General features: G+C 38.4%; 5 protein-coding genes across 10 annotated transcripts; 2 read left to right on the plus strand and 3 right to left on the minus strand.

Annotated features, from left to right (window-relative positions):
• Positions 1–662: 662 nt before the first annotated feature.
• On the minus strand, positions 663–2280 carry LOC110849325. Its single transcript, XM_022096729.2, has 3 exons — positions 1811–2280; positions 1154–1712; positions 663–1074 (listed from the first exon to the last, which is right to left on the minus strand). The coding sequence occupies exons 1-3, from the start codon at positions 1992–1994 to the stop codon at positions 894–896; spliced, it is 924 nt and encodes a 307-aa protein (XP_021952421.1). The 5' UTR covers positions 1995–2280; the 3' UTR covers positions 663–893.
• Positions 2281–4540: 2260 nt separating this feature from the next.
• LOC110849023 (E3 ubiquitin-protein ligase SINAT5) lies at positions 4541–5402 on the plus strand. Its single transcript, XM_022096398.2, has 5 exons — positions 4541–4650; positions 4730–4845; positions 4949–4973; positions 5054–5118; positions 5198–5402. The coding sequence occupies exons 2-5, from the start codon at positions 4748–4750 to the stop codon at positions 5322–5324; spliced, it is 315 nt and encodes a 104-aa protein (XP_021952090.1). The 5' UTR covers positions 4541–4650; positions 4730–4747; the 3' UTR covers positions 5325–5402.
• A 484-nt stretch (positions 5403–5886) lies between these two features.
• Positions 5887–17554, minus strand: LOC110849025. The gene is made up of 10 exons (XM_022096399.2): positions 17164–17554; positions 15815–16194; positions 14470–15654; positions 12718–12786; positions 11770–12021; positions 11421–11670; positions 10308–11278; positions 10011–10196; positions 8742–9787; positions 5887–6918 (listed from the first exon to the last, which is right to left on the minus strand). Exons 1-10 carry the CDS (start codon positions 17273–17275, stop codon positions 6039–6041), a joined length of 5331 nt encoding a protein of 1776 aa, XP_021952091.2. The 5' UTR covers positions 17276–17554; the 3' UTR covers positions 5887–6038.
• LOC118435329 lies at positions 12020–14413 on the plus strand. 2 transcript variants are annotated; one of them, XM_035851260.1, is made up of 7 exons: positions 12020–12183; positions 12254–12413; positions 12891–13224; positions 13302–13420; positions 13491–13649; positions 13721–14082; positions 14156–14413. In XM_035851260.1, the coding sequence occupies exons 3-7, from the start codon at positions 13061–13063 to the stop codon at positions 14315–14317; spliced, it is 966 nt and encodes a 321-aa protein (XP_035707153.1). In that variant the 5' UTR covers positions 12020–12183; positions 12254–12413; positions 12891–13060; the 3' UTR covers positions 14318–14413. The 2 variants fall into 2 exon arrangements, with proteins under 2 accessions (XP_035707153.1, XP_035707152.1); XM_035851259.1 differs by having other exon boundaries at positions 12020–12413.
• A 120-nt stretch (positions 17555–17674) lies between the features above and the next one.
• LOC110848173 (rho GDP-dissociation inhibitor 1) lies at positions 17675–20400 on the minus strand. Of its 5 annotated transcripts, XM_022095318.2 has the most exons (9): positions 20161–20397; positions 19795–19894; positions 19489–19669; positions 19380–19412; positions 19086–19310; positions 18980–19003; positions 18839–18885; positions 18701–18774; positions 17675–18606 (listed from the first exon to the last, which is right to left on the minus strand). In XM_022095318.2, the coding sequence occupies exons 3-9, from the start codon at positions 19631–19633 to the stop codon at positions 18558–18560; spliced, it is 597 nt and encodes a 198-aa protein (XP_021951010.1). In that variant the 5' UTR covers positions 19634–19669; positions 19795–19894; positions 20161–20397; the 3' UTR covers positions 17675–18557. The 5 variants fall into 5 exon arrangements, with proteins under 5 accessions (XP_021951010.1, XP_035707160.1, XP_021951011.1 ...); XM_035851267.1 differs by lacking the exon at positions 19795–19894 and having other exon boundaries at positions 19489–19664; positions 20161–20400; XM_022095319.2 differs by lacking the exon at positions 19795–19894 and having other exon boundaries at positions 20161–20399.
• Between the last annotated feature and the right edge of the window lie 196 nt (positions 20401–20596).

Consider the following 20596-nt stretch of genomic DNA (forward strand, 5'->3'; position numbering starts at 1 on the left):
CGTACGTACGGTAGGATATATATGGTTAGGTCGATATGGAAAGTATTCATTTACATGGACAATCGCCAAATGAAATTGGCAATGAGAACATAAAAATCGGATACTTATGCATGTTGAACAAGTAGGATTTTTACTTGTACGTTATTCGCCACAAATGATTTCAGAGTCTAAACGTTCATTTAATAAAGAACGCTTTTCATAATTTGGGTGATGATCATGCGATCAGGATGGAATCATATCCAGCAGCATGCATAGTTGGAACAGCGTGGCATTATATTTGTAGTGGAAATTTGCTATCAGAATGTTTTAGCAAACCCGATGCGTAGTTAAAGAGCTTATCATGTTTCCGGGGCTGTCATGACATGATGTGTTCTGATAAGTACTTACTGATTGATTTGCATGACTAAGAATGGAATGATCTAATAGCAACAGGCTACTGCCCATTCGTAATGGGCCCCATGTTCCAGTCACAAGAAAAATAAAAATTGCGTTTTCCTCGGAAATATGATATTCTACAGAATCGTTGCAAGAATAAAATATCAGGTTATCCATTCCAGTCTCTTTTTGTCTCATGATAGAAGCATTTGTTGTTTATTTTACATCACAAGCAACGATTCAGCTTCCATTTTCAAAATGTTATGAATTTTTATGTGAGACATAAATAAATAATGGAATTTTTTATTAGGTTAGCCACCCTTCATTTACATATGTAACTAGTGATAAGTATTGCATGCGCGATGTAAATATGTACACATTTACTAAAATCACTGTATTTTTAATTCATCCTAAAGGTAAACATTAGCAATAAAAAATATATAAATACATTTACACCATAATACTGATACGATTAAATATATGATAACCCCATCCTATAAGTGTGTTTATTGTACTATTTACATTGTACATTTGTACCTCGGACAGAAATTGTGCCGATATACCGGCCCTTGCGGAGGGGGTGGTGGATTCGGGCTTTCCGAAATGAGAACCACCCCCTGAGACTGAACTCCATCCATGTACGCGCTAATCGTGCTGGCGTATTTTAGCTGGTTTTTCTGCGACATGTTATTAATCAGTCTGAAATGAGATCATTCAAGATTTAAGGGATAATTTATGCATAATTAAAGGACCTCTGTATACATACAATTCGACTCACTTGCTAACCAACTCTTTCGAATGTTTGTCTTTATTTTCTCTCCCGATTTCACAAGCTATCCGTTTCAAGCAGCTTTCGTCATCTTTATTCATCATGTTGCTCATCCCCTTGGGAGGAGACCCACCGGAACTAGGAGAGGATGACAAAATCTTCAATTTCTTCAACTTTGGCAACGTCTTGAACTGTTTTTTCACTCTGGGGTAAACCTTGTCACTTTCATCCACTCGAGGCTCCAGGAGAGCGTCAGAATTAGGGAAATATTGCGCCCCACTTGGTATCGTTCTCGAAACTGGGGTGTGATCTTGTAAGCCCAATAATTGCAGAAGTTCGAACGTCTCGTCCACCAGGGGTGGTTCGGTGAGGCGGCCTTGTCGCCGTCCAACTGCAGCCGCACCGGCGAGACCGGAAGTTGACGTGATGAGAGGGAATGGAAAAAGAAGGACTAACATGGCTCCCAAAAAGATAGAAAAGATCATCGGCACGGAGAGGAGGAACATCAATTTGAACGCGGAAAAGCCGATAAGGTCAGAAATTATGGTTCTATCGTCGGCAGGGGTGGCTAAAAGGATGTTTTGGGTGATGAGAGATTAGTAACGGGCAAAATTAATTGGATAGAAATTTAAAGGAGTTAATTAATTTTTGCTGCTCGCTTCTTACGTTGTGAGATTAGCCTCGTGTCATCCGGGGGTTGGTAAAGGTATTGATATTGCAAAAATTGGTCAGGATTTTGCCTCCTTTGTGCATCTCCACGTTCACAGAAAATTATTAGAAATAGGGATAAACTTATACTTATCGAGACGACTCTTCTTATTGAGCATCCAGAGATCCGTTTCAGTCTCATTTCGGACTGAATTCAAAACTTTAAGACGGTTTTATTTTACATTGAATTATCGGACGTAATTATTTTTCGCTAAATTAACACCCCCAAAAACTCTGAAATTGGAAACTTTCTGTAACAAACTTTAGTATATAATACAATTACAAATTAACCCCACGACTTTACAGACGACGTAAATAAACCCAACTAAATGAGACAATTGGTGATCACGACCATTTATAAACTTTGGGATGGACTTTATCCGTTCTATTTGATTCACCTCATGCGTCTCCTTCAATCTAATTTCGAATGTGGGATTAGTCATCAATTCAACTAATTGAAGATTGAAGTAGGTCTCGTCTCATCATCCGACGATCCCCTTTTAATTGAAAACATGCTGCAACGCTTCTGGTCTGGCCGACTTTGCCCACGGCGTACGTACGTCGCTGGTTAGTTAGAGAATACCGAGACCGACCCCTTACTGACTCTCCGCAGTTTAAGAAAACCTAAAAAAAGACGCAAGTATGTTCATGTGGTAAATTCGTGAGAATTGGTAAACAGTGATTTATCATCAAGTCATCAACACCATTTCAATTTCAAACTCATCATCTCTGCACTGCGCCAGAAAAGATGTGCACCACGGTTTTGCACGGCTGGTCATCGAACCGACCGGCCAAAGTCTTAAGAAAATGTGCATATTCATGAAACTAACTACTTGCATTATAAGTTCGACTAACTGCTGCTGTTCCAATTAAAAGCGAAGATGTCATGTGCAACAGCCAAATGTCAAATTGTACACCTTACGTACGTGCATTTCCATTGTCATGAACCCATTATAACTAATTATTTGTTGGTTATTCATTACACATCTTTACTTACATACAATCGGGGTAGGAAAAGGTGGGTTGAAGTGGTACATAACAACAATTCTTACTTCTTGGTGAATTGACTTTGACTTGTGGAATAAGAGGAAAAAGTTGAATAAGTGTTTTCAAGCGAGAAAAACGCTGTATTGCAGAAAAGTCAGGAATTGAATTTACTGAATCAAATAGTGATGCACGCAAGCAAAGGGTGGCTTATTGTTGGGCAGATTAGAATGGAGGGTATCAAAAGAATTGAAACATTTATTTATGCGAAATTAAGGTTTGTGGGTTGTCGTCTGATTTAATTTCGTTGGTTTAAACTTGTAATTAATTGTTTTAAAGGTTACGGGAGGGTGTTACACGTTCAAGTGTGTTATAATGAATTGAGCATGTTACCGAATTTTGGGGCAGATAGGGTTTGATAATACATAAGTAATTAAACGTCCCATGCAACAGTTTTGATTGAAAAGTAGTGCAGAAGAAATGAAGGAATAATAGATCAAAGAGAGGTATAATAGATCTTTTGAGGTCTTTTCACCTTGTTTATAATATCGAGGACAAAATATATGCCTAAATTCGGTAATGAACTTTAGCAAAGTTTGTTTATCATAATGAAAAGTTTCCTTAAGTAGGAAACGTTTTAATTATACAAGTCGATAAGATGTTATCTTGTTCTATTTATGAGGATGAAATAATTTTGAACAAATTAATCAAAGTTAAGCACTTATTTAGTCGTACTTTCCCAAATTTTTAATCTAGGTCTTGTGTAAGATTAATTGCAATTGCATCTGTACTTTCTGTAAATTATTTATATTATGTAAAATTGTCACCACTTCTAAAATTAAGCCCACTTGGCGCATGAAATGAAAAGGTAATAACTTGACTATATAACCCGAGTAAAGTAGATAAGCTCGTCTTAATTCCTACCCATCATTCTCAGAATCCTCTTCATTTTTGCCCACTTTTCTCTAATACAAACTCCTTACTATATTCATGTCGTTGTCACTAAATATTTACTCTTGGGGTTGCAAATTCAATAACAAACTGTGTTTTTCCTGGAAATATTTATCCAAAAGATCTGAGACGAAGACCTCCATCCATTTAAATTTAATATGCATGCCAAATAAAAGTCGTCCCCTCTTAGAAATTCATATCTACATACTTAATGAAGTACATTTTATCCTGTTAAATTCTAAGAATGTGAAATGTCCTCACTCTTGAATAATTAAATTCAATGATACCTGCTTTTTTGGAGAATAAAGATGCCGGCATTTACCCAATTTCATTAATTTCTCCCCTTCGCCGAAAGATTAAGGGTCTCTTGAGGCTTGGAAAGAAAGCGTACGTATTGACGAGACCGAGGAGCTGGGAAAACATAACATATCATCGTCATCATGTGCATAGCTGTCTCTGGGGAAATTAATTTCAATTGCTATTCACAAGAATAACCACCAGTTCCACATTGTAGAACCAGCAGGAGCCCTAAAATTAGGTTGTAATCTGTCATAAAAAATGGGACACGGGAGGATTTTAATTTTACATTCTTCTCCAGAAATGAATGAGACTGAATTTGCATAATAATACTGCCCAATTCAACGGTGGGTACTTAAAACTCGAATGACGTCACAAAATGCACGTGTTCATTCCTGTCTTGACGTTGCACCTTCGAACGTGAACGCGAGCCCCCATGTCTGCTTGCTCATTTATCGGTATCATCCAACTCACTCGCTCGCTCGCTCACTCTCACCAATTAATTGGCTGATTTGGGTTGTTGTCATTTTGATTAAAGTTGTCAATATTTTTCTCGCTCGTGAAAGGTATAATTAATTATTAAAAATAAATAAATACAGTTTATGAAAATAAATAAGTGAAAATAATTATATATTTTTTGTGTAGTTTATTTCGTATTTAGAAATGACGGACCAAGTAGTGGACATTTCGGCTGAACAGCTGTACTGCATTGTGCGGTGTCCGGTCTGTTTGGTCGTCCCCTTCGGCCCGATAAGGACTTGGTATGTGTTTTATTTAGCAAATTTAATGATGCCATTATGAGTAGTAGTATTATTGAATAATTAATTAATTAATTAATTGGGTAACTTTACTGTTTTATTACAGTCAGAATGGCCACGGATTGTGTGAGGTATGATTATAATTTATTTAATTATCAATCATAATTAGTTATAATTGAGATAATTTATTAATAATAATTACTCATAATAGGAGTGTACGTCTCAAATCAACAAGAAGTGTCCCATGTGTCGCTGCTGGTTTGGGGGTGTGGCTCGGTAAGTCATTTGCTTGATATTTGTCAAAAAATGTGTAAAAGTTGCATTTACATATATTAATAAGCAAATTTTTGTCTAGGAACGTGGTCCAGGAGCAGATCATTGCAAACGCCAAGTTTTTCTGCCCCTTGGAATGTGGCGTGAAGCTGTCCGGCAGGGAGATGCCGGCTCACTTGAAGACCTGCCCTTCAAAGGAGGACAAGTAAATTATTAACATAATTTAAAATTTATATTTCTTCATAAAGCTTTACCGAAAATATATAAACGTTTGTACTCGTTGTAAATAACTTAAATGCCTACATTTATTTCCATTTTCTCAAAACTCATTGTTTACTCGTCAAGTTTTTGCAGGGAACTCGTAAGACTTTGCTCAGGAGAGTTACTTTCTTGTTTGTAAGGCACCACAATCATTTTTCATTTTTATCTGACGCTTCCATTCGAGTGAAGAAAGGAAGAAGGAGCAAGAGCAAGGATTTCATACAAGAAAATGGTAGAATTTTGTGTGGAGCACAATACAAAACATTCCATTGATTGAACGATCATCATCATCTGCCTCTGACAAATGTGCTTTTTAGGCTGAAAATACAGACGTGAATCATTATTTTTCAATCAGTAAAAGTAGGGCGGGTTTGAATCACCGAAAAAGTTGTCCGCTGGGCAGATATTTTATGCCGGATTGATTTCAACGACGGAATAATGCACCAATTTGCGATTAAAGTGCTTCATCAAAATTACTTAAAAACATGCACGTATTTAATATAACACAAGTTAAAAGGTAAATGCAATTTATTCTGTTATAAACACATTCACATTTATATACATAACTTTTACGTATCCATTTTCAAAGTCACTTAAAGAACTAATAATAGACACGACACGTGTATACATAAGTATATCATTTACATACAGTAATCAATTAATTAATCTGAATCCCAGGAATTATCTGGGCTTTTCAGTTCCCGTGTAAAGTTACTCCTCCTTCCAGCAGTGGAAGGGCGCTCAAGAGTGACTTCGGCAGTCCCAAACTTTCCACCAGCACCAGCAGCCAAGTTGTTCCTTGAAGTGGAAGACACGCCAAAGTTTGAAACACTACTCCGTTGCTGTTGATGTTGTTGACTTTGACTCATGGAAGTCGCGGAATAATTGAAACCCTTACTTTTCTGATGTTCATCCTGTTGCTGGTACTTTTTCTGAAAAGCGTCGTAATTGGTTGTCGCTGTGGTGGTGGGAAACTGAGATCTTGAAGTTTCTTCATCACTGGTAAAATCCACTGATAAAATGCTGCTCTTCATGATCTTGAGATTCTCATTAGTTTCGCCATTATTAGACTTTTGGTCTTCTTTTGTGCTCATGTTTCTATTTGTGTTGCTACTGCTCGGCTGGTTTGTTCTTCTCCTCCTAGAAGAAGACGGACCTGGATGTGAGTCGTAATTGGAATCGGATGATGAAGAACGATAATTATAATCCACTACTGCCATTGTGGATGTGGATTGACCTTGGCTTTGTCCATCAGCATGCGGGTGAGCAGGATAATCATCTCCTTCAAAGGCATGTATTTCTTCTTCCTCTTCCGTATCCCAGGCGCTCGTATCGCTGCTGTCCGCCTCGGGTGGTGAAGATCTTGTTGCTCTACTTCTTTGAAACTCGAGATTATTATGATTCCTTCCAACCGGAAGTGGGCCACTGCTAATTCTGGTGATGGTATCGTGCGGGGAATGGAATTTGGGGCGATGATGGGGAGACGAAGAATGTTGCGAGACTACGTATCTTCCATCCCTGGGAGAAAGGTGCTGGTTTGATCTAGGAATATAAATCATGCAGTGAATTATTTATGTATTTACAACTGATTAATCTCGTGTGTGCAATGTCCACTGGGTCATTTCGTCGTTGAAATAAGAGACACGTTTTACATTAGGGAGGAAAAGGAGGAGAAGCATTAATGACTACTAATAAGAAAGGAGGAGGAGGAGAAAGCAGGATTGGAGGGAAACGTGAGACTGGGGAGAAAGTCACGGATTCGCTTTCTCTCACTCTGTTCTTTGAAATACTATACAAATTTAAGCAGCCCTTTCTTCCCAAAGTTGTAATGAAGTCATTAATCTTCCATTAGCTGGGAGGAGGACACAACCTGCTGTTGTATGAACGGACTACATTCGGTCGTGAATAGTGAATGCTGCACAAAAGAGTTTTCTCTCCCGAGGTTTGAAATCAAATCAGTTCTGGGTGCAATTTGTAATTCGAGTTGGATAAGAGGATATACAATTCAGTGTTGTATACATAGTTTTGTGGTTGCGGTATTCGTATTTCCAAACCAAATTCATTGTTAAATTTGTATCCAAATATATAAAATAATTTATTTATGCGGCACTCTGGTGGTGGTGGTCGCGATGGTGTGGCAAGTAATTGAATTGAAATTAGAAAGCACCACACGCAGCATTGTTCGACATAATGAATTCCTAATTTTAGACACAAAGACAAATTGTAGAGGAGGAGAAAAGTGAGACGAAACGGTGCAAATTGGACTACATTGGATGTATTTTTTGTGTAAAATGAGCTGTTGTGTTACGTTGTCATCTTCAAAATTGTAGGTGAAAGGATGATGAATGGAAAAGAGAGACAGGGTAAAAGTTATAAAAAATAGATGAAATGAGAAAGTAAACTACACGCTGGGACATGAATTCAGTAAAAGTCAGTAAGTTGGTAAATATATCAAGCAATAAATGAAAAAGTCATCACATATCGCCACGAAAAAGGGGATAAGCAATAACAAAATGTTTGAATGAGAGCCGGCTGCATCCATGAAGTAAATAGTCCCAAAAAACCGAATAACTGACTGGATAAAATCATGTCGACCACAAAAATTGTGAGCACTACGTAATCTGACGTCTGACAACATGCTGAGAACCGTATTGATAAAAAAAAGAATACGACGCAGAGGATATTGTACAGTAAAATGGGAAAAAACAGGTCATAATAAGAAATAGCGGATAAAAACAGTCCTGCACAAAATGCAATGATGATGATCTAGAGACATCAATTCCGGTACAATTCCATCCAATAAAAGATTCAGCAATAATACCCATAAAATTCCGACCAAACAACCAACAACAAACCCTGTGTGTCGCTGTTTTGTCTAAAATAAATGACGAATGGACTTTAACAACCCACTATTACTTATCCAGCTAGCAGAGCTGGTGTAAAAATGGCATATCCGTTTTTGTCGCTAGTGCGACAAGGTCAGTGAAAGTAGAATTCTTTTCAATTCATCAGCGAAATGTCGAAAAAATCGATTAGAAGGGACGAATTTTATGTACCTATAAGTTTTTGACCTGTGGTGCAATTTTCCACTTCGTGCGAGCACCACCTGAGTACCACTTGTACGAATAAAATAAACTAAAAATGAAATATTTTTCGCCAATGCAATAGGATCAGGTCACTGTCAAAACGTAAATCAACCTAAAGTCAGTTCATCAGTTATTAGGAAGTGAAATGTGATAACACAAAGTAAATCTACTGCTACAGGCATCACCAAATCTACAAATCACCATCATCATCATCATCATCAAGAAGCAGTTAGTCGTCGAGAAGGAGAAGGAGAAGAATGTGAAATAAAAAAGACTGACGCATTTCTATGAATTTCATCGCGATGTCCATCACCCTCGTCGGACAATGAAAGGCTGCTGCTCTTCCTGCGGAAACCTTTCCTCCTGTCATCCGATCTTGCAAAGCTCATCTGCTGCTTTCTCTTCTCTGGTGAAACCAGGTCCAGCACGGAAGTGGTGGTGGCCAAAGTTGAACCTTTAGTATGACGGCGACTGGGATTTTTTTCCTCTTCTGGTGAACGTTTACTCCCCGTTCTGCCGTTCCCACGTCTTTGTTCTTGTCCGGAAACTAGTGGTGAACCATTTCCCATGAGTTTTGCATTTTTTCCAAATTCCTGCAGGGTTTCCTCACTCCAACCATTGCTCGTTACCGCAGTGCGGTGAGGTGAAGTGGTGGTCGCGATGGGGGGACCGGTCACGAAAAAGTTGGGAACTTTAAATTTCGTGGGTGGTGGTGAGGTCCGAGACTCATTATGTTTGACCGCTGGCGATTTATTTTTGTTGAATTTTGCCTGTAATTCCGAAACCAACTGGCCATGCAGGGCAGCATTCCGATTAGGTGGAGATTTAGGAGAAGAAGCCGGAAGTGGGGCGGGAGGATTGTTGACACGTCGTGGTTTTAGTTTTGGCTTAAGATTCTGTGACAGATGATGATGAGAATGTGGAGATTTTGGAGGTTGTCCAATCTCCTCGCTCTCTGAAGCAGAGTCAGAATCACGGTTTGGTTTCCTGTTGCCACTGCTGGATTTTCTCCGACTTTCTCCTCCTCCTCGTCTAGAATTATTGCTACGTCTGTCGAGCAATATAGGTTGTGAGCGAGTCATGTAGGGAGGCATTTCCACGTCGCTACTACTTGACTCTTCTTCATCCTCGGATGAGCCCGTGTTGTCGTCTCGATTTCCCTCATTATTATCGTCAACCATATCAGACTTGTTTTCTTTGGCATCTTTGTTTGCTTTCTTTTTTCGGCCCCATTTGGAAAAGAATGTTGTTTTGATATCGTCATCGGCAGGTTTATTCTTCTTTTTCGTGGGAGTATCTCGCTTTCGCTTCATGGCAGATGCGACCTAAAAGTATATACATAAGGAGAATAATATGTATATTTTTGCTCGTATTGGTCGGCATTATTGGAATTGGTTAGTGAATGAAATGGATGCGGAATTCTAAAGGAAAAACATGAAATCCCAACGGAATGACGGTTGAGTGACTTTGAATGATTACTACATTGGGGAATGAAATGCATTAAGATTCACTACTCATTTATTTTAGGAGATGGCGTAGTAAATGTACCTTCTGCCTCCATGATGACCCTGACTTTTTTACTTTGTTGAAAATATTTGAGAGCCGATTCAACTCTGGTTTCCGTTTTGGTGTTCCATATTTTTCCAACTTTTGTTGTATAGATCGTCGAGCAACTTCATGTTTAACATCTTTCCGTAAAGTGTTGAGTTCCGATTGAAACTGTTCTCCTTCATCCTATACGAGGAGAAAAACAGAGACATAAATAAATCGTGGGTTGGATCGAGTGGTACTTATTTTTGCTATGGGTTGTTTATTTTTTATGTATTTATCTCTATTTTTTGGTACCTCGGCCATGAAGTGTTTTTCATCCTTGACGTGTTTCAAAGCTCTCTTCATTTCCTCGAGACCGATTGAAGTCGCGGTGGGATCTATGCCCAAGTTTGCGATCTGCGTATCCAACTCGTTTAGCACGATGCGATCCCGGACTAAATCCATTTGGCTTTTGGTTTCACTTGCATCGATAAGTTTTCCTTGGACAGAGTCGAACACGTACTTTTTCTTGGGAGACGACGACTTTTCCATCATCGCCAGTTTATTTCGGGAGCTATATTTCTTGCCCAACCTTTGACCCCCATTACCTGCGTCAACACCTTCGTCTGACAGACTTTCTCCGTCATCGTCACTGCTCTGAGCATCCCTTCGATGATTTTCCGCCGACGTGGAGAGCGTATAGTTTGACACTTGATCATCAAGTAGTTGCCGTTCCTCTCGAATCTGCGGTTTTCTTGCCATCATTGCAGATTTTCTTCTTGTCCGTCTTGCCGGTTTAGGATTTCTGGGAGAGGAACGTGTCTGCCGTGGTGGTGATGGCAAATCTAAAGTGGTGGTTTTCGTGGTCACGCGTTGTACTACAGGTCCAGACTGATGATGCAAATATTCAGGAACGTCGCCTTCCGCATGAATTATTGTCAAATAGTCTCCCTCTGCATCAGGATCCTCGCTGGAGATTATGCCTTGATCTCCTTCCTCGCTCTGGTAGTCATCGTCATCCTCTTCCTCTTCTGAGTCGCCGACTGGATACATTTGTCGGAAGGAGGACGACGATGGCTGCTGATTTATTCCTACGTTGTCTCGGCGAGTAATTGAAATACTTTCTCCACGACCGCCAACGTCGTCATCGTCGTCCTCGCCACAACTACTGTTATTTTGCCCTTTCATGGTAGAATTGCCCCTTGTTTGACTTTTGGCTTGTATGTCCCCTTGTTGTTCTTGTTGTTCTTTACATGCTGTTCTTCTCCTCGGCTTAGCAATAGGACCTGTAGTTTGTAGGGATTTGTGTATTATAACGATAATTTATTGCATTAGCATTTCTGCGTGATTGACTTTGACATTGAGAGAATACATAACAAAGGAAAGCCGTTAAATAAATGTGGTCTGAAACGCTGACGCTTTATTTACCCGCATTCTTTTGGGGTGAATCAAATTCCTCCACGTAATAATTCTCGCCTTGTTGATCCAAGGATGAGACTGGGAGTTTGGAGGTTAAACTGGCTACATGATTTGATAGCGAGGACGATCTCTGTTCAAAATCCTTGTGCAACTTTTCAATCTGCAGTTGATGCTGTTGTTCAATCGTGTGGAGTTGGGTACGCCAAAATTCATCTTGAGATTCCAACTTTCTCTTCATCTCTTGCAATTCGAGGGTCATCTATAAATAATTAACATAAAGAAGAAGAACAAGGATTATTATGTATTAATCTTTGTTTGATGCTTATGTAGACCACAAAATTCTGCCCCAGATATTCACCTTGGACTCGAGGTTGTCTGAAAGTTTTTGAAAGTGTGCATCCATACCACGATCAAGTTTTAGTTCTTTGTCTCCATCCACGCTGGTAGCATTTTGGCCCATTGATTTATTATTGTCATGAACTTTAACCCCGAGATCAGCCACAACTTGAGTGTTCGTGGCGGTAGCGGTGGTGGTGCCAACTCCGTCATCGTCGTCCCTGGAGGAAGCCACTCCACGATGAGGCGTGTTGAGGATCATCTCTTGAACTTTCTGCAATTGGTGCATTACATTATTACGAATGCCGCAATTTGGATGGATTGAGGATATCGAGGAGGGAAAAAAACTAGACCAATTTCGCTCCAAGCACTAATGAATTCTCACAGGAGAAGGCTCGAGTGAAGGGCTAAAAGTCAAACCTCAGCACGGCTCACAGTCAGTTTTTTCTCGGTATATGTACATATTATTATTATTATTTTATCCCAGAGACGCCTATTCCTTGTAGTGTATCAACTTTCTTTTTCTCGGATGCGACACAACAAATACGAGCCGTGTTCTAATAGATCGACACATCCTACAAGACAGTTGAGACAGTGTGACCATAAATCGCCCAACAACTTTCTCCAATTTCATCCATCACGAGGAGCAGAGCTGGAAATGGATGGGTGAGTGAGTGGAGAAAGTTGTTGTACTCTACGATTTATTGTTTGATGTATTATTGGAGTGAAAGTGACACACTGGTGATGACGAAGGGAGAAAAAATGAATCAAAATATTTGGGCTAGCACGAGCGAGAAAAGAGTCGAGTCAGGTATTTTGACTGGTTTCGTAACATTGAACCAAATATTGAGTGATGACTGCACCTTTTCTATCCTATTATGTAATATGATCGGCATCACTGTTTCAAATCAGGCTGGGATAAACTAACTAAAAAGCTAAAAAGAAAGAGGAGAGATGAGAAAAAACATACTTTAATTTCCGTCAAAAAAGCATGTCTCAACTCTTCAATCCTGGGTTGGACATGGCTGGAGAGTTGAGACTGGAAAATAAAAAAATACGATATCATTATTTATTACTTGCAAAATATTTGGGAGTTCTCCCGTGTTGCACTCCTATCTCAGTCCTATCTCTTCTCTTTGGTAGAATATGGCCTTCTCCCACTCACTCGCTCATGTTAATCTCAGCGGGTGGGGCAGAATGAGACAACCCAGTTTTGCAATAAACAAGCAATCGAGTTGGGAATTGTTTTTGACAGTGAGACTAACTTTAGTTTTTTTTGTTATTCAAACGCTTATCATATTCGAAAAATTAAAATGTCACAAAAACAATACTCGTGGTCAGCAGAATGGTATGAGCCTGATATGGTCACTATTTTTTCCCGTTTTGTGGGTACAAGCAACAAGAACCCTGTAGATGCGGCCTGGCATCACTTTTACTTCATCAGAAGTGCCTCAGATAAAGGGGTCTGCACTGATGGGTAAGATTTATTTATATTATAATAATCTAGGTATTATAAATGTAAAATTATGCAATTAATTTAATGTTTCTATTTAGGGCATATCTCGAATTAGGGAAGAAATTCCACCCAAATGGGGCTGTTAGATACAAAGGGACGGGAGGAGTGAATTCGAAGGACGCTCATGCGAAGAGAGCAATAGTTAGGACTCAAAGAGGTAACAAAAATATGTAATTAATTTATAATGAGTAATAAATATATATGTTGCACTACATAATTATTTCCAGCTACCACTGGGCATCATGCCAGTTTCCAATCTATGGCGAACTTAGATTCGGGAGAGAAAGCTGTGATTGTGGCAAACTTGGAGCAAGTCCCTGTACTTTCTCCTCTCCCAACAAATATCTACTGGAACGGGACTCCAATCAATCAGGAAATAATGCCGAGTATGTCGTTAAATTAAATTAAATTATTATAATGCATATTTTAATTTCGCATTGAAATTGTTAAATTTTAGAGAGCGATTTGCCTAAAGAACACCCAGATTATGGATTGCATAGAGACTCTTGTGGAAGAGAAAACCAAACTCTCCCAACGTACAAGGTCGTCGACATGGCCAACGCCATAATGGAATTCGCGAACCCGAATGCGACGAAGGGAAGCGCAGCAAAAAAATTTGACGTGAGCCATTCATCTCTACAACGCAATATTTCCGACATGGAAAAAGAAAGTCCGGTTCCCACAACGTTGGAAGAAATATGTTTGTTCGTGGCTAAACGGAGCCCAATGGCCAATCGAGAAGGATGTTCCGAACAAGTGATGGCCATTCCACTCACACGACAAGGAGTCACAAAGGAAAAAGGACCAAAAGCAAAGAAGGTATATTTATTTACCCCAATAATAATAATAAATGCAAATAATATTTCATTTTCTTCTTTCTCCCTTTATGCAGGCCAAACCTAATTTGCAGGCCTTACTCGATGAAGCCAATGCACGAAATGCTGAACTGGAGAAGAAGAATCGAAAGCTGGACAAGAAAGTGGAAGAATTGCGTGAGAAAAACGACGAAAAGAGAAAGATTATCAAGAAGTTGAGACTGAAGTATGAACCTTAGTTCATTTCATTTTTTAATTATATTAATTGTTGACTTGAAAATTTTTTCGAAATTTGATATGTAGTAAACAAAAATTGTTTTTGATTATCTTTGTAATTGTTGCGAATAAAATACCTCATTCTTTTTCTGAGATGTGAAATTTAAAGTCTTACCTCCCCTTCAATCCCAGAATCACGAATTTTCTCCGACAAATGTGTCCACTGCGTCTCAAACTCATCTTTCATCCTCAGCACGTTCCCCTCTATCCTCTCCAAGTCTGGAGAACTACTGCTTCCACCCTTATCATCAAAGTTACCACCAGCAGTAGGAACATTAGTGTCACTTCTGGTTAGTGGTCTGGCATTAGGTCCTGATGGACTCGGACCACGACTACTACTACTTGACGCTGCAACTCCTTCTCCTCTGGAAACTGCGAAAGTTGGCAAGTAATTTTCCTTGGTGGTGAAAGCCACTTGAGGATTCTGAGTGGTGGTGGTGGTGGAGGAGGGTCGATTTTGTGCAAATTCATGGAACTGATCCATATTGTTGTAAATGGATTTCAATATTTTATCATAATGCTGGTTCTGACTCGCCACACTTTTTTGCTCCAGATATTTCTCGACGAGATCACAAATCGTGTTTAAATCAAGACCAGAAGGAATCAAAGATGGGCTGCTGGTGGTTTCATCTGCTTCATGATGCTCCTCTTGCATTCTTTGTCTTTGATGTTTGGCTTGTGAAGAAGGAAGAGGTGCTTCTTTTTCTGAATCGGAATCATCATTCCCATTTCCACCAGCAGGAGACGGATACTTTATAACTTTTAAGAGAAGAGGATCCGAATCCGAATTACTTTTCGTTGTCTTTGACAAAAATTTGGAATGAGGGGGAGAACATTCATTTCCATTTTGATCATTTCCTCCAGTACACTCTGAATCTTTCTTTTTCATGGTGTTGACAGTTTCCTCGGAAGAAGGCTGAGTTTGAGTTTGAGTCGCAGAGTTTCTCCGCTTCTCGAAATTATTATTATTCTCTAAAAAAGGGGGCGAAATGTTGCTAAGATTGTGATTTGTAGCTGTAGCTAGTTGATTCTGATTTCTGGTGACAGTTCCATCAGGACTCAGGGTGAATGCGTAAACAGTCGGGGTCCCACCAAGGCCGACACTTCCACCAGAGCTGAACTTCATTGGGGAAAAAGCGGTCGAGGATGAGCCTTGAAGTTGCACAGGAAACATAACGTTGGCCGTGGCACCAGTCGAATTTTGCTGAAGGTTTCCAGGAATTGGGAGCCCTTGATGGCGTCGCTGAAGGTGAGCCAACAAGAGGGAGGGGGCCAGGAAGGTTTTGCTACAATAGGGACACTTTAGAGGAAAAACAAACAAACAAAGAATTTCATTACTTATTCAACAAGCTGTGATGAGAGAGAATACGAGATTGATGCGAATGAGACAAATCTCATAATTATTTATATCTCCACCGCCGACTCGATTTGCATAGACAAACACTAATCAAAGTCCTCACCTGGTCAACCTCGTCCAAATTGTCACTGCCCAATAATTGCGTCTGTGTCGAGGCTAGCATTTCCTTGGTCTTCTTCAATTCCTTCTTGGCCAGGGTGAGATTTTCTCTCAGCTGACCGGCCTCCTCGTCCCCCTTGACTTTTTGTTCTTCCAAGAGGCTGCATCTAGCCTCAAGAGTGATTACTTTCTCGACCCCCTTGTCCCTCGAGAAGGATAAATATTCTCCAATTAGTTGACAAAGTTTGAACACTTTGATGAAACCGGGGTCAATTTTATTCTCGTCGAATTCCGAGTCAGCCCTGCAGAAGAGGATGGGCGTCACGAATTCGTCCAATTCTTCGGTATCCACGTTTTGAATGACTTTTTCCAGGTCTAGGGATGCTATAAGATTTGGGGGAAACATGCAATCAGAAAAATCGGACAGATAATACATACTTATTCGCATGACATTCGTCTAATTAGATTGTCCATAACATGCTACCAGTTTATTCGATAATCAATAATGATTGGCTTATTAAATTATTTTATTGTATTGCATTTAGTTCGTGACCTATTCTTCCTACCTTCTGTACGACTGGATGCAAAAAAAACAGTAAAAAAAATCTGATAAGTAATTGGCTTCATAATAAGGTTCCTATTTCTCCTTTCTCCAGTTGCAAACTGGTGACTGGGCATTCTTATTGGTCGTTATTTACATGACTTAACTTGTCCAGTGAACCAGTCCAACATGTCATTTTCTTGATGAGACAAAATTGGTTCTTTACTTACATACATAGTTTTCCAACATATTGACCCGAATGACTGGGCAAAGGAAACATGTCAAGTCAACCGGATTATATTATTTTATTTATATCGAACGAGAAAGGGCCCACCCAACCCATTCACATGACAGACAAGAAGTCGTATGAAATCCAATTTATTTTATGAAATGCAATAATAAATAAAACTTTTTCAAAGGGAGAAGAAGAACGCGTTTAGAGTACAGATGAAGAAAGTCTCGAAAGGAAAATCTCGTTACAAAATTTATAAGGCTTCTTCATCCCTTTTTCCTTTTATGAATTTTAAAGGATAACGTGCCATAATGCATCTTTCTTACAATTTCCACCAAAATACTGATATTGCTCTTTCTTAAAGAAGATGAGATGAGAAGAAATGAAATTCGATTGGCTATTATTAAGTCAAAAAGAAGTAATACATCTTGTAATTTTTTCCGATTCGATTCACGTCTCTGAGTAATATAGATAAGTAACGACATTATTCTGGGACAAGTTCATCATCTTATTTGATATCTAATAACTTGACTGCTTCTCTACTTTTCGACAAGATTGCACAGAATGTATAAGATCTTACCTATCTTTCTCCAATCGAGACGTTCACTCCTCCTCTGGAAGTAGAAGGGAAGAATTGGATGTGGATCATGGCTATGATTAATTAATTGGACAGATTTCCGATCGCCCTTCATTTCTACAAAAATGTGATAACACGTGTACTTGAGTTGGAAGAAATCGTCATTGGGGATGAAATTTCATTACGTTGTACTGCTCAGAGTTAATGTTAATGGGAGGACTAAATTAATCTCGATTTATTATCAGGAAGAAATGTAGAACTGAGTTTATTATACGCACTTTCTAATAATAATAAGCGATCAGCATTTTCAGAGTATTTTAGCGTGCATCTATCTGACGGGGGAGTTTTACTCGCTTCACGTGAGAAAGTTTTGGCTTTTGTTGTGCAGAAAGTCTTCCTTGGTTACCTGGCTTCCCGATTTGAGAGATTACCCAGATTGAGATAAAATCGGGAACATTGGTTAATAAGTGTATTGATGGAAAATGCTTAATAATTATGTGGAAGGTTTGACATATGACATAAATTTTCTGTTTTATTTCATAAATCGTAAATCACACAAAGCTCAGTTTGCATTCACTTATGTACTTTCATATGTATAACGAAATAAGACAATATTTAGAAACAAAGGATTATTTGACACCTCAAAAATTCGAGATTGATTGCAATTTTGCGCTTTTTGTAAAGAAAAACTAATTTGTTGTAACTAAAACTCGGTAAATTGAGAAAAGGTTCACATTCTCATCGTAATTTTGGAAATACAATTTGACATTGACATAATTTCTATGCAGTACACATTTATGAGTTAATTTCACACACGAGTATGTAGGATTATAAGTAACAAGTATAATTATATATATATTGTTGATTGCAATTATTAGATTCACAGATTTTTTCAGATATGTGTAATATTGTTTCCGTCTTTTTTTCTTATGAATAATGAGGCACTCACGAGTAAAATTATTGTCTGTATTGATAAAGGCACACGAAACGCAACAATGGATTAAATCAAGGACAAAAAGGCTAAATAATTGTAATAATTTAAACAGCCCTATGATTTCAAAGATTTAATTGTATTCAGTTAAAGGATCTTGTAGTTGTAGGGCTGACTAGAACATTGACCATATAATAAATAATAAATGTATGTATCTCAAAGATTGAGCCTTGATTTATGACAATCGGTTTTGTAGTTAATTAAATACTGAAAAAAGATGTAATAAATTACAAAAATGAAAATACAACGAAACAAGTTTGTAATAAGAAACTGAAGACACTGATGAAATAATAAACCACTACTTCTACCTAATTAATCCATCAATTTGGTCAATGTTCATCATAAATAATTGTAATTAAGATATGTAAAGGTTGTTTAATGTTGCAAGAAATTATTGACGTATTTATCACCAGTCTTTATCAATTTCAAATTTCCAATCCCATTTGAGGTGGGTGCTGCAAATCATCATACATAGTTTTACAATTTTCATTAGTTTGCACATTTGTTTGCATGCACAAGTAAATGACCAATATTGATGATCGAACTAACCATTTGTCGTCATCCGTAAAGTGAGAATTGACCGAGTAGTTTCCACGATACAACATACCACTGGGGGCTTCCTCCTATAAAATTACATAATTCGAATCAGCTTCTATAAGAAACATTAAACAAATATGCATTTTTTACCTGAGGCGTCGTGTAACTTTGAATTTCATCCTTGGGTGCATAACTTCCTGTAGTACGAAAAGCAAGTCAAAGATTAATGACAATAAGCAAATCCACGCCAAGAATACAATAGTTTAAAATGTGTAAAAGTTTTGCACTTACCAACCATGTGGGTCATAGTGTCCACTGGAAATTTTAAAAGAAAGTTTTTATTTTCACTCATAAAATAAAAAAGTATGTACACAAATTAATTCTCTCAAATATGTACCTGGGATTCCTTTCCGATACGTTTTCTGAATGTACTTCAACCCATGAACAATTTCTCTCTGGACGATGAAATCAATCCGAATTTTGTATGGAATGCCTTCCTTGATGCGAAATTTGTGCTCTTTCAACTTCGACAAGTCGCCAGTGAGATCCAACTCCTTGTCCGGCATTCCATCCACGACGAGAGCCAACTTTTTCACGATCACTCGTCGAGGATCATTCGGTTCTGGAAAAACCACGCCCATTCAAATTAAAAATCTGTATCAACAAAATAAAATAAAGTAATAATTCTTACCAACGATAATTTCCGTCCCAGCAGCCGCCCCACCTGTTCATTTTGTATATTTTTCATAAATATAATCGCTCCAATAAATTATTTCTCATTAATTAAATAAAAGTCCCACCGAGAAGTTGTTCTTTATAACGGCGAAGCGACTCGTCTTCTTGGTCAGCCGCTAAAATTTCTTCGATCGTCTTTTGCGGGGGTGGTTTATAGTTTGGGTCGTCAACATCATCAATTTCAGTGGATGGAGGGATTTCTTGTGACATTTTGACGTCAATTGTAAAAAATCGGGACAACCTGACCTAACAAAAGGAAGCAAGATACAATCTTTAACTCATATTACACAAACCTTTTGTAAAATAAATCTCAAATCGGCGTGCAAATGCAGAGAAACTAAAAAAAACCGGATGCCGGTTCTACTACTAACCAGATAGCGAATCCTTTGCAAAAAGCTAATAACTTATTGAGGCGTGGACAGTCCTGGACACATTAGCAAACTACCCACCTCGTAAAACCCTTTAGCCAATCTATTAATGATAAGTAGTTAGGAGTCGGAAAATAAATGCTGATCAAATTAATGGTCGGGCAGAGAAGGAAGGATGGAGCAGTGTTGTATTTAGTAATAATGTTTGACTGATGAGGAATGAAAAACACAAATGGCGTGAGTAACTACAATAAAGCAAGTTGAATCACCAACCAACCACGAAAAAAAGTATTATTGGATAAGAAATACTGTCCTAACAGCTAACATAACATAAGTAACCAACCGCAAAAACCAAGATAATATACAAACCTGTCGTGTAGTATTCAATTCTTATCCATATAAGAAATGCACCAACGAAATAATATGTCAAATGGAAAAAGAATAAAGAACTAACGAAAAGAACGAGTCTCTCTGACTGAAAAATCCTGACTCACTCTTTTTATTTAGACATTAAACAAAGATATTTAGGCTTGACTTTTTTATTTAAGCCAACAAAAATCCAGCGAGTGGTGGTAAAAAGACTGCGTATATCTCTGTAATCCAATCCATATTATTAGTGGAATGGAACCAATATTGGGACCATTTTTTACACGAGGAAAAAACTATATACTCATCCATGTCATGTCCAGAGGGATGCCAAACATCATGTTATACATACAGTTTTTAAACATGAACGATGGTGTGAAAAGACTAGTTAGTAAAGGATCACGTTTGTGTACTATTACAGGATTCGGATGGGCGGATA

This window comes from Folsomia candida, unplaced genomic scaffold (genome assembly GCF_002217175.1).
Source record: "Folsomia candida strain VU population unplaced genomic scaffold, ASM221717v1 Fcan01_Sc004, whole genome shotgun sequence".
Taxonomy (NCBI): Eukaryota; Metazoa; Arthropoda; class Collembola; order Entomobryomorpha; family Isotomidae; genus Folsomia; species Folsomia candida.